The 13,479-nt window shown below is 44.1% G+C and overlaps 1 protein-coding gene across 1 annotated transcript in view; it reads left to right on the forward strand.

Annotated features, from left to right (window-relative positions):
* The window catches only part of Hibadh (3-hydroxyisobutyrate dehydrogenase), a 96,978-nt gene extending 91,261 nt beyond the window's left edge, over nucleotides 1–5,717 (forward strand). Inside the window, exons 7-8 of the mRNA XM_048440362.3 lie at nucleotides 2,883–3,039; nucleotides 4,852–5,717. Of these exons, the coding sequence (XP_048296319.1) occupies nucleotides 2,883–3,039; nucleotides 4,852–5,010 (316 nt within the window). The 3' untranslated portion in view covers nucleotides 5,011–5,717. The remainder of the gene's footprint in view (nucleotides 1–2,882; nucleotides 3,040–4,851) is intronic.
* The last annotated feature ends 7,762 nt before the right edge of the window (nucleotides 5,718–13,479 follow it).

Below are 13,479 nucleotides of genomic sequence, written 5' to 3' on the forward strand. Positions count from 1 at the left end.
AAACTTGCCCTTTCAGATACCTGTCTTGGATTAATTTGTTGATTTCAAATGGAAACTCAGTCTTCTCCAGTGAAGCATGACGTTCTAGGGTAGACTCTCTGAATGACAATTACTGTGTATTCTAGCTGGTTTCAGACCATTACAAGCCTTGGGCACAGTGGAAGACAGAGGACTTCAGTAACTGATTTTAATATCCTGTCTAATTCTAGCTGTCAGTTCTGTATGTGCCAGCTGAAGAAGCCTCAGAAAAAGGAAATGCAAAACACTCCTCACTTGCTCTTTTTAATGATACACTTTGCTGCAGAGTGGGGGCAGGGAGGGAGCAGGAGGCTGCTGAAGGGAGTCTGCACGACAAGCAGCATCAGGTTTGGAAAGGGAGCAGAGAAACAGCTCCCGCCTGATTTTGTATGTGTGCATGTACCCTTCCGATGCCTCTAGATAGTGACGTGTTCCTAAGCCAGTGCCAGTGTTTTCCCTGGCTTGTTCTATTCAGGGGAAGCAGAGGTTGTTCCAAAGTTAGGAAAATAGACTTAACTGGCCATTTGAGCAAATGCTGCAGAGTGTGGGCCTCCTTTGCAGTCAAGAGTCTTGTGAAGTTCTAGCCAGCATAACCCAGAAGGTTCTAAAGAATAAAGTAAGTCCACTGCTTTAGATATGTTGGCATCTTGAAATCTAAGACAATAGAATGCCCCTAAAATGTTTGGAAATGTGCTGTCTTTATGGGTGTATGTTTTGCTTAGAGAATGCATTTGTGGTTCCAGCAGTTAGCTAATGGCTAATCTGTGATTTTTCTTTTCACAATTATTCCTTAAGAATGTTGTCTTTGTCTTCTCACTTTATGTCTCACAGTCATACTGATAGCTTGATTTTATTTACACTGGAAAGAAAGTGTCTGTTGCAAGTACACACACAGCAAACTTGGATCTTTTTCTTCCCCTTGGCATTTTAAAGCAACATCTGACTACTGTGGCTGAGGTTGGCCTGGAACTTGCTATGTAGTCCAGGCTGGCCTTGAACCCCTGATCTTCCTGCTTTTGCCTCCCACTTGCTAAGATTAGGCATACACTGCCATGCTCTGCCAAACTTGGGTATTTTTAAAAGACTGGAACTGTTGCGCTTCTGTCTATTATTGGACAGAATGTGTGATAGCTGATTTGGAATTTTTATGTTTGATAGAGTCCTTAATAAAAGACCCATCATCATAACATGGGCCAGCATACAAACCCACCCTGCGTGGCACTTAGTGCGCTGTTTATTACCACCACCTCAGATTGCATCTTGTATCACACTGGTTCTGTGTGACTCCTGGCTCTCAGCTCTCTTCCCTGCTTTAGCATCAGTAAAATGCCTTGCTGTTAGCGTATTCAGATTTTGCAGCAAACAGACTATACAGTAATCAATTTAAGCATGCTGAGGTGCAGTTTGTTTAACATTTATTTAAGTGTTTCTTTTCAATTTTTTTCCAGAAGAGATTGATTTTAAGACAAAGTAGAAAGCTTTATGACAGTTGTTTTATAATGGTCCTTTGCATGAAAGAAACCATTAAATGGCTGAGTAGGAAATTTTATTTGAAACTTAATTCAGTGATACTTAACAAAACTGGGCTTCCCAAACTGTGTGAAGATCCTTAGGCTCAAGCTGATGAGCATTTGCTGCTCTTCCTAGGGTTGCACTGAGCAGCCGTTTATGCCATCAGCCCAGTGAGAGAACAAATGATGTTTCCGCTCGGGCAAGTTTTGTTTTATCAGGATCAGTAACCTTATCAGCAGGTGACCCAGAACTCTAACGCACATCTCTGAATAGATAGCATATGTCACCACTCTGGGCAGACTTGCTTCACAAGCAAGATTATCTAATGAAGGCTTAATAAATAAAGAAAAGTGTGCAGCAGGAAATACTGTCTTTTGTAATGATAACTTCTCCTAAGCACATTTTACAGCTCATTGTTCATCTCTTGCAATTACTCCTAAAAAGCCAAAGGAATAAACATACGTGTAAGTGCTTCCACCCAGACCTGTGGCTTTCCAGAGTGTTGATATTTCTGACATAGATCACTTGTATGTGATGTGGAATTTAGATTATCAGACTGGTTGAAGTTCATAAGTGACGAAGCAGTATCGTCTGGAAAGCAACAGAACCACTAGTGTGAAAAGCCGCGCACACTGTGATGAGGTGATGCATCCCTCCTGAGAGGAGACGCGCAGGTTCTCTCAGGAATGGCCTTTTTAATTGATAGCTCTTTTGTTGTTGTTTTTGGGGGGAATTTATTTTGTTTTGTTTTGTTTTTTGAGACAGGGTTTTTCTGTGTAGTCCTGGCTGTCCTGCAACTCACTCTGTAGACCAGGCTGGCCTCAAACCCACAGAGATCCTCCTGCCTCTGTCTGCTGAATGCTGGGATTAAATGTGTGCACCACCACCATCTGGCTTTAATCAGCAGATCTTAATAACACATAATTGAAGATTAGCTTCTTCACTTGGTTTTGATTTTTATGGATGGTGTTTTGTTGTTGTTGTTTTGGTTTTCTTTGTTTTTACTGGGGGCTTGAAAGAGGGGTCTCTCTGTCATCCTGGTCATCCTGGCACTCACTGTGTAGACCAGGCTGGCCTTGAACTCATAGAGATCTGCCTACTTCTCTCTTCAGAGTGATGGGATTAAAGGTGTATGCCACCACTCCTGACGGCTGCTTCTCTGTAGCCTAGGTTGGTCTAACACTTTATATCCCAAGCTGGCACCCACTTACAGTGACTCTTCTGCCCCCCAGTTCTGTGTGGTCTTTAGATTTATAGTGATGAAGAAAAAAGGTGGAATGCCTTTACTTGTTAGTAAATCGTGTGTGACTTGTACATTCTGATATTTAATGTTTTCATTTAACCTTTGACAGGTCAGGGCTTGACCCAAAATTGTTGGCTAAAATCCTGAATATGAGCTCGGGACGATGTTGGTCCAGTGACACTTACAATCCTGTTCCTGGGGTGATGGATGGAGTCCCCTCATCTAATAACTACCAAGGTGGATTTGGAACAACACTCATGGCTAAGGTGTGTTAAATCCTTACCATCACACACAGAGGCACACACCCCACTTTCAACAAAACACGCACCCATCCTAGAGGGCAAAATTGTTATAACAGTGAGTCAGTTTCCCACGAAAATTAGTGTATATTTGGCTTTGATTAAAAAAAAAATTCTTACCTTCTTCATTTTATTTCTGGGCCAGAATGGGCTAAGATTTTTCTCTGGAGCTTGGGTTTCTTTATAATATAAGCTAGTGAAATTTTGTCCTTCATTATAAACTTGCATTAACTTACCGACTCCTTGGAGTGGGAGTAGTGGGATTCCTGGTTGTTAGTGCACTTGTGTTAAAGTGTGCGTGGGTTTCAAGCGCATCTTCCTGCTTTAAGTGTATGTAGGGATTTGTGTGCAGATTGCTCATTTGAAAGGCAACTCACTGCCCTCATTTCATTTGTCATCTCAACTATAAAAAACACTTAAGCCGTCAGATTTTTCCAGCCTCTCATAGTGCTCACCACCCTTAACCCCATTCAAATGTGTAACACACTCACTCAAATGCTGTGCTTGTTCTGCTCTCGTGAATTCTCCTGGACACTTGTCCATTCTTCCTGAATGTGTCTTGAATTTCTTCAGATTCCTTTTCTCCCTCCACCAAAACCATGGCAGTGTCTCATCTGCATACACGACCAGACTCCCCACTGATCCTTCTGATCATCTCCATATTGCTTTCCACATGATACTGGAGTAGGCTAGAATGTAAAACCCTAGTGTGTCACTTCTGGTACTGCTTTTCATAGCCCGCAGCTCCTTGTAGGTTAGTGTCTCTTTCTGCAGCTTGTCTAACAAGGCCTTGATGATGTGGCCTTTGCTTCCCTTTCCTGTTCTGCTCCTCTCTGTACTTTAGCCATGTTGAACTCACTGTTCTTTTTCCCTTGCTCCCGACCTTTCCACTGACTATTCTCTGTCAGGATTGTTCTCCCCGCCACTGTTCCCTCAACCCCAGATGCTTTTACCTATCTAACACCTATCTTTTAGCTCTGTGCTTAACCATCTGTTTGTTCTGGAAGGCTTTACCCAGGACCTGGACTCTACCTTCTGGGCTTCCATACTGGTACTGTTTCTCCCAAAGAATACTAGTCCCTCTTCATTGTCGGTCTCCAGACTGAGTCTGTGTAGGCTGCGGCTGTTCATCCTCACCCCTCTCTACCTGTGGATAGAGTACTGTTTGAGACTGTCTCCATGTGTTTCCCTTCATGGTAGAAAACACTTCTTATAGCAGTCATCTAGACCGCTACAGATTTGATAACCTTGCTCTCTGTTTGGTACTTTGGTTTTCTGAGGCAGGATTTCTCTGTAGCCCTGATTGTCACTCTGTAGACCAGACTGGCCTTAAACTCAGAGATCCACCTGCTTCTGTCTCCTGAATACTGGGATTAAAGTTATGTGCCAACACACCTGGCTTGAAGAAAACATCTTTATGTAATCCTGCCTGCATAGTATTTCTATCTAAAAACAAAGTAAATGGGTTTCCTAATGGACAGGAGTGTGGATATTTAGAAGTCAAGATTTCTGTTTGTAGCACTTTTCCAGCTATGTGAAAGCACTTAATAAATAATACAGGTTAGGGCGTGGTTCAGTGGCAGCATGCATGCCTGCCCGTTGTTTGAAGCACTTGGTTTGATTCTCAGCATCAAGAGAGAAAAACATACTCACACACTTAATGAATGTAAGATTTTTTTTTTCAAATTCTATACTTCCTCCTCCTTCCCTCCCCTTAGCAGCAAGCAGCCTAGTTTCAAAATGTGTCTCAACATTCTTTCTCCTGCCTATTTGATTTAGGATCTGGGATTAGCTCAAGACTCTGCCACCAGCACCAAGAGCCCAATCCTTCTAGGAAGTCTGGCCCACCAGATATACAGGATGATGTGTGCCAAGGGTTACTCAAAGAAAGACTTCTCATCTGTGTTCCAGTATCTGCGGGAGGAGGAGACCTTCTGATGTGCCCTCTGGACATGGACACTTGAGAACCAGACTCTGTCCTGAGCCTCCTTCTAGCTCATTCGAAGTGATGGGTTTAATCAAAGATCATCTGTCTGCTTTTGATTGTCTACATTACAGTAATCCATGGGATTTCTCACCCAGTTTTAAATGATGCTGCTTTCATCTGTTTAGCAAACATACCTGATGGTTTCCGCTAACTAGCTCATTTGACCTTTTTAAAAAGTTTGATCCTTGAGCACCGTCAACAAAATTGAACACTGATCAGGATATTTTATTTACTTCACTTTGCAATTAAAATCAAATGTTTTGTCGACAAGATAGAGCCCATGGTAAAAAGGAAAGAAATTGATTGCAAAGACAAATTAAAGGGAAGATTTCCCTGTTAACCAGATGGGGTTATTCTTTCATTCCGGGTTGCTGATTTACTGTCCGGGATTGATGGGTAAGACGGTTTGTTGACAGTGTCTTCCTGTTTGAATTGTTACAGTGTCTAAGTGTGCCCCTCCTGTTACAACTTCCCACACTCAGCCCACTTGCTTCTGTATTTCTGCTTCCTGTATATTCTTACTACATATTTTTGACTCCAGAAGAATGACATCTTTAGACTGTTTCAGAGCCAATGATATTTCCTTTAGATAATTATTACATTATTCTAACTATAGTCATATTATTTTGAATTTAAATAAATTTCTATGCTGATAACATTTTTTTGGAGCTTTTTATTTTGTCTCTACCTTCTTTTTTTTTTTTTTTACAAGTTAATGGAAGAAAGGGAAAAAGAAAAAAGGAAGGGGGAGGTCAAAGGCTACAGAACTTAAAGTTGGCCATTGACAGGCCAGTCTCTAGCTGACCTTCTGAAGACTTTGACAGCTATGTGCTTGAATGCTTCTAGGTTGTAAGTGATACAGAATTCAGCATCAAATGTATCTTGCCCCAGTGTGGAGTACAGTCCTTAAGAAACATCATAGTGATAAACTTAGACACCGAGTTGGTAGAAATATTATTATGTTTACCATTTTTCTGGTCCTATTGAAAGTGCTAAAGATACACTAATAAAAGAGACCAAGTCCTTGCCCTTAGAGAGTCAGCATTTTCTTGGGAGCAGGTGTGACAAAGGGTAACATGTGTCAGATCATGAGAACTAAGAAGAAGCTGACAAGGGGAGTGTCAGAGGTACTTGTTAGTGTATGTGTTCTCTTGGATGATACACTGATACAGATAAAAAATAAAAGCTAGGGAGCAAGTCCCATGGGTAGCTGAAGAAAGCATAGGAAACAAAGTATGTTGCCCTTAGGGGACAGCGAGGAATACAGACAGGCAGGCTCTAAGTGAAGTGGTCCAGAAGAGGGGCTGTGGCAGGACATGTGCTTTCCTTCTGAGTGAGATGATGGTATATCAGTTTGCTTTTGCTGGGTAACAGACTACCCCAATATTTAGTGACTTAATACAATAAAGTTATCATTTTTCAAGATTGTCTAGTGTGACTTTTTCCTCTGCCTGAGGCTTACCCAAATGGGGCTGAAGGGTCACTCAGCTGGGACAGTTGAAATGATAGTGGCTTCTCTCGAAGACCCTCATTCTTCAGGAAGCTGGCTTGAACCTTTTCACCTGGTAGCAGAAGTGTTCCCTGAAGCAACGGAGAACCAGCTCATGAACATGCATTTTCAGTCCTCTCACAGGTTGACAGAAGTCACATGGCAAGACCAGCGCCACCTTGGGAAGGGAGCACATGAGCATGTGGATACAAAGAAGGGCATCATGGTAGCCATTTGGCAAACAGCCTTCATAAAGGTGAGTCTGTGAAGGATTTTGTTCATAGGAGTGACATGATCTGACCTCTCTTAAAGGGTTCATGGTGGATGCTGCATGCTAGGTTGCAGGCCATGGGTGTGGGGTGAGAAGTGCAGGGGAGCCAGTTAGGAGACTGTTGTGGTAATGCAGATGAGAGATGGTGGAAGATGGGCTGGAATGTGACAGTGAGGTCAGAGACAAGGAGTTAGGATCCTGAACATAAAGATGGAGCCGCTGGCTAGAGGGTGGGGTCAGAAGTATCAAGGATGACTGAAATTAATAATTTTTGAGAAGTGGAAGGAAGGAATTGTGTCTTCAGGAAAGGGGGGTCTGACAAAGGTTGGATGTTTAGGAGGGAAAAGGCGGCTCATTTGAGGTGCTTAGTGAAAAGAATGAAAGGTGTCAAAACTGAGCCCTGTGGGTGGGAAGATGAGGCTGGAGGACTAGGACAGCCGGGAGAAAGGTGGAGCGGGACCCTGCAAGCCAAGGGAAGGGGGGTTTTAAGGGAGTGATGGTTGCCTGTCAAAAACTACTCATAACTTGTGTGAGCAGGGACTGGAAATGAGTCGTTTGGATTTGACAAGAGGTCACTGGTGGCTTTGGAAAGTCTTAGAGTTGAGGGTGATAATGAAGGAGGGAGAGGAGAGAGGAATTGGAGGTGAGGAGGCAAGACAGGATGGGTCCTGGCAGAGAATGTGGAATGGGAAGTTTATTCAGCAGTAAGATGGGAAGGCTAGACATATTTCTAAGATTGCAAATATGGATGGGAGTGGGGAAGTGACGATAGGAGAGGGGACACTCGCTAAGTGGCTCTTGAGAGTTGGGAGGAGAGTGTCTGTCTGCCAGTGGCCTTCCATGGAGCTGAGAGTGGAATTTTACTTACATGGTTTTCAACGTGAATGATGAATGTTAATCAAGGATGCACTTGACTGGCGTCTAGCATGACCCTGGGAACAACCCCTCCTACCGGCAGTCTCGTCTGTGAAGGGCTTGCACCTGCTCGATTGGAAATAAAGGAATAGGAGTTAAGAACCATGGCAAGAGTGGCTGTGCTTCCGGAAACTCCAGCCCTGCTGCTGGGATGTCAGCGGGAACCCACACTTGGAGAGATAGTTCTTGGAAGTCCCTCTGAAGTCACACTACGGGTCAGCACCTTGTCAATTGTCCCCAGATGGAAATGTGTGCAGGGAAAGACCTCGTGGCAGGGCCCCTGGCAGCATCATTCACAGTGGCAGGAAGGTAGACGTTCCTCTCCATTGAGGAGAAAAAGACCAGGGGCCTGGAAGTTGCTTGAAAATTGTTTTAGAGGTAAGAGTTGTCAGTTTAAGAAGCTGTGGCAGGATTCAGGGGCTGGACATTAACCATTTGGATTTGGCAAATTAGAAGTCGTTAGTGACATTTTGAAGAATCTTGGAAATGTGCTTAATATGCACCCTGTGTGGTCTAAGCGTAAGGAGAGATTATTTGGCCATCAAAGAGCAAAGTGCTGAAATGAACCTCGAGAGTGGGCCCACGGAAAGAGGCTAAATGCAAAAAAGGGCCACGTGATCTGTGCTGCCAAGTATATGAGATATCAAGAAAGCAAATCCATAGAGATGGGTGGTAGATTAGTGGTTGCCAAGGATTGAGAAGAAGGGAACTGGGGAGTTAGCTGCTAATATAATAGGGTGTGTGTGTGTGTGTGTGTGTGTGTGTAAGAAGGCAGATCTCTTTCTCTTGATAATTGGTTCTCAAGTGGAAAACACACCCATTCTCTGAAGATTATAAGGTAATATCTAGAGATGGTTTTGGTTGTCACGTTCCTAGAATTTAGTGGAGAGAGGCCAAGGAAGCTGGTAAGCATCCCGCAATACAGTACAGTACCTAAGAATCAGCCTACCCAAGATGTTCATAATGCAGACTTCAGAGCCTTGCTTTAGGTGGCCACAGGGTCTCAGATCACACACCAAAGCCTAGAATCTCCACTTTTCCTGACAGACCTGGTTCTCCTGCTCCTTGTTCCATCCAAATCTCAGAACATTTCACCCCTCCCCATCTGTGCTGATTCTAAATCCCCAGTGCTTGTCACAGACTCAGACTTGTCAACAGGTTTGCACCCAGGGTACCCCACAATTGCTCTTGGTTTTTTGAACTGTTTCACTGTTGTAGAATTTACATAAAATAAAAAGCTCCCCTTTTGCACTTTTCCTTAAGTCAGGCTTACGTAGGCACCGTCACAGTCCTGGCTTAGAACACTTCCGTCCTTGACTGAAGTCCCTTGGGTCTAGCTGTTCTTTCTCTGGAGCCACTGAAGTCACTAATTTGAGAGTCCCAGCTGCTTCTTGGCCGCTGGTCTAGTCCTTCCTCAGTTTCTCCTCCACATTGCTTTGCTAGAGGTCCTTCCAAGATGGCAATCTAATTCAGGTCCCCTACTTCAGCTCCTTTAGCTGCCGGAGAACTCCTAAGTGATGTTCAAGCCCGTCAGTGCCCTGGCTTCCATGTAACTCCACCAGCACCGCTTCCCCAGATTTGGGACTTCGCCATTTCCCAAATCTTCCATGTTCCTTACATTCTAGTTAGAAGTCAGTGCCTATGCATAAGCTCTTCTCCCCCACCCTGCCTGCCCAGTACTCCTCCCTCCCCTCCTGAGTAAGAAGCTCAGGTGCCACTGTTGTTAGATAGCTTTTGACAGCTACCTCAGGCATTTCCCCATCAGGGGGCTACCAGTTTCATTACAGTTGCTGCCTTGCTTCCTTTCACACTGGGATGGGAGCTCTTTGAAGAAGCAGAATGTGTCCTGTCAGCTTTGAGCATCATCTTTAGCAGTTGGCATCAATGAGGAGTTGGGGTGAGGGTTTGCGTATATGCGAATAGAGACTATGGGCATTGTGTGTATATTGAGCGAACCATTAACTGCACAAATGGTTTTCCTTAAAGACTTTTGCTTAGTGCTAAGTTTATTTTATTTAGTATTTGTTTGTTTTGTTTTTTCTATGTATAGCCTTGGCTGTTCTAGAACAAGCTATGTAGACCAGGCTGGCCCAGAATTCACAGAGATCCACCTGCCTCTGCCTCCCAAGTGCCGGGATTAAAAGTATTTACCACCACTGCCTATAGTGATATTTTATTTATGTTTTATTAAATAAAGCTTGTCTGAATATCAGAAGGGAAAAACTAAGCCACTAGAGGTCAGGTAGTGGTGGCACATACCTTTAATCTCAGGATTTGGGAGACAGAGGCAGATGGATCTCTGTGAGTTCAAGGCCACCCTGGGCTACACAAGATCAATGCAGAAACAAACCCAGGTGGTGGTGCCGTATACCTTTAATCCCAGCACTAGAGGGAATATAAAATGGGAGGGAGAGAGGCTCTGGCTGCTTAGTCTGTTTAGTCTGCTTAGTCTGCAGTTGCCCAACCTTGGCAGAGGTAAGACTTTTCTAGTGACTTGGTTGCTTCCCTTTTCTGCTTTTCAGGTTGAACCCTAATTTCCTTTTTTCTTTTTTCTTTTTTTTATAATTTATTTTATTTTTAAAAAGAAAACAAGCTATCTTTTTTCATTTTACATACCAATCCCAGTTTCCACTCCCTCCCCTCCTCCCATTTTCTCTACCTACCCCACCCCCACCCAAGCCCTGTCCACTTCTCGGAGAGAGTAAGGCACATTGCTTTGAGGAAGGTTCAAGGCCCTCCCTACTGTATCTAGGGTGAGCAAGGTATTCATCCAAAGAGAATAGGTTCAGTACAAACAGTAGGGATAAATCCTGGTGCCACTGCCAGTGGTACCGCGGACTGCTTCAGCCTTACAACTGTCACCCACATTCAGAGGGACTAGTTTGGTCCTATGCTGGTGCCTTACCTGTCCGGCTGGAGTTGGTGAGCTCCCATTAGCTTAGGTAAACTGTTTCAGTGAGTGTCCCCATCATGGATTTGACCTCTTTGCTCATATTCTCATTCCTCCTACTCCTCAGCTGGACTTTGGGAGCCCAGCCCGGTGCTCTGCTGCAGGTCTCTGCCTCTGTTTCCAACAGGTGCTGGATGAAGGGTCTATGGTGACATTTAAGATGTCCATCAATCTGACTACAGGGCAAGACCAGTTTGGGCCCCCTCTCCTCTGTTGCTTAGGGTCTTAGCTGGAACCCTAAATTCTATCTCTGGGTTTTTACTATGTGTGTTGCAACTGCCTGGATCCACGTTTATTTTATTAATGATTACACTTCATAGCACGCAACCTCTAAGTAAAAAAATCTTACAGAATTTGGATCTTTCACAGAGTTTTTCTTTTTCATCAAGTTTGTGAACTTTTGACTTTTATAAAAACCAAATCAAGTTTCTACAGTGAAAGATATGCGTTTCTGGTAGCAAGTCCCTCCTACGTGTACTTTAACCATTGGTTTGTGCACAGGTAATCTCATGCTAGCACAGATGCGCTCACTGAGGGACCGTACAGCATTGTGTCTGAGACACTCTATCCTACCGATCTGACACTGTAGAATCCGGCATAGAGGAGTCCCGATCGGAATGGCTGCCCTGCAGACAAGCAGCCTCTTTGGCTGCTCTCACTGCACGTGTGTTACCTTCACTGGCTTCCTAAGCAGTCAGAAGCGTGTAGGATCTGTCCACACTGTGCAAGGGGAGGTGAATCCAGCAACTTTATCCGTGTTCATAAATTTGAGTCAGGCTACTGTCAGAAGGCTGCCTGTGCTCAGGAAAATGGCCACAGTTACTGCCCGCCTCAGCTGCAGAAACTGCACCCTGGAGCATTCTCAAATGGCTAGCCAGTGGGGAGTCATCAGCCCGAGTAGGGTTTTTAGCCATCTTTCAGTTCAACTGAAGAAGGAGCTTAAGGACATCATAGGGATTTGTAACATTCCGTGCAAGGTGTCAGACCCATAAATGAGCTTGTCTGTCGTACTGGACGCACGTGGAATTGTCTCTGGTTGGCAGCAGACAGATGGAAGATGACCTTTTAGTATGTAATTGTATTCATCATTTAATAATTCAAGAGTACCTCAAAAGGAAAACAGACTTCTTCGGACTGGAATTAGATTCCTTCAAAATGTTCAGAGGAAACCAGAGCAAAACAGAAGCCCTTTGCAGCCATCCTGTAGGGATACAAGAGCTGTCCCTGGACCAGAGGACCAGAGACCTGAAGTCCGGTCCGAGGTCACGAGGTCACGACTGAGCTGTGTAGGTTGGGAATCTGGTTCTCGCTTTTCCCAGGGAAGTACTGAGCGGCTCGCAAAGGTTTGCTTTAGCTTTAAATTTCTGAGCCCTCTTACTTAAGAATTTAAGAAAACACGAGGCGTGTTTCTTGACAGTTCTTGGCCTCTCTCTTGTTCCGTATTATTTATGGCTCGTATAGCCATCTCATTTATTAGAAGTTTTTTTATAGCTAGGAATAGATTCCCAGATCAATACATTTTTATTAATGACACTCTGTCATGCCTGGTGCAGAGGTGGCAGGAGAACCCATCTAGAAGGAGCCACTTGAATAAACCTGACAGAGCTTAGCTCCGAGCTGCGCTCCCGCCGCTCTGTAAGGTAATGACATTGGCAGAGGGGAGGCTGTGGAAACCTTCCTCACAGCCAGGCTCATAAAACCAAAGGGCAGGTTTGGGGCCAGTTTCTCGGCCTTGGCTGTATATGCAAATCCTGTGACTTTTTGAGTATAGCGTTTTATCTTCAAAAGGACAAAATTTGGCATTTGCCATGGTTATTAAAAATGATAAATGCCTAAAATACTTTAGCATTTGGGTTGTTGGAGGTTTAGAACAAATATTGTTTCAGTCGGAAGCAGTATTTCAGAGCAGAAAGTTTCAAATTAAAATTGTCAAGTCAGAAAATTAAAAATCTTTCACTAGTTTCTCTTTAATCAGATGAAATGGGACGTAATTGTTGCTCCTTGTTTAAAAAAAAAAAAGACTAGCCTGGGTTTGGGGAAGTGGAAGACTTCTAACTTCATTAGCGATAGCCGCATGCCCTGGAAGAGTTAGTGCCCATCTCCATGGTGCCTGCAGCCCGCATGCCTCTTAAACTTCACTGCAGCCCACCGAGGGATAGAATTTGAAGCATCCTTGGGTAATTTTAGACTATTTGACTATCTAGAAATTTCCCCTTAGAGTTCCAATCTTGGAGATGCTAAGAGCAAATGGACCCTTTCATCTTGCATGCCCCTCGCTCTGTCTCCTCCTAATGACCCTAACCCTGACCCCAGGCCTGCTCTCCATAAGTGCCAAACATGATTCATTCTCCTTGCTTGGTTTAGTTTAGTTCCTTTAATGAGCCAACATGACCAGGGAGACCCAGTGGCTTATTTGCGCTAATGAAAGCACGTTCTGCTGAGTTAACTCCTAACTCATTTATTTGGGCTTTTATTTTTACCTGGCATTGACCTGTCTCCAAGATGAAAAGTCCGTGTTTTAGACAAAGCCCTGGGAACAGCTCAGGTAAACAGAAGAGAGGCGACTCAGGTGGAATAAAGGAGAGAGCCCCTGCTGGGTGAGGGGACACTGACCGCTGCAGGGCTGCACTGACCTGACAGGCTCACTGTTCCAATCATCCTCCTCTCGGGATTCCTAGGAATCCTCTCATCTCTAGGCTAATGGCTGCTGTTTGTGCCTTGAAGTCTGGATGTCTTATCCCTTCTACTTCAGAAGCATGAGTTCAAATCCTGTCTGGAGGAGACAGAAATGCTTT

The sequence above is a fragment of the Myodes glareolus genome, chromosome 6 (genome assembly GCF_982192425.1).
Source record: "Myodes glareolus chromosome 6, mMyoGla1.1, whole genome shotgun sequence".
Taxonomy (NCBI): domain Eukaryota; kingdom Metazoa; phylum Chordata; class Mammalia; order Rodentia; family Cricetidae; genus Myodes; species Myodes glareolus.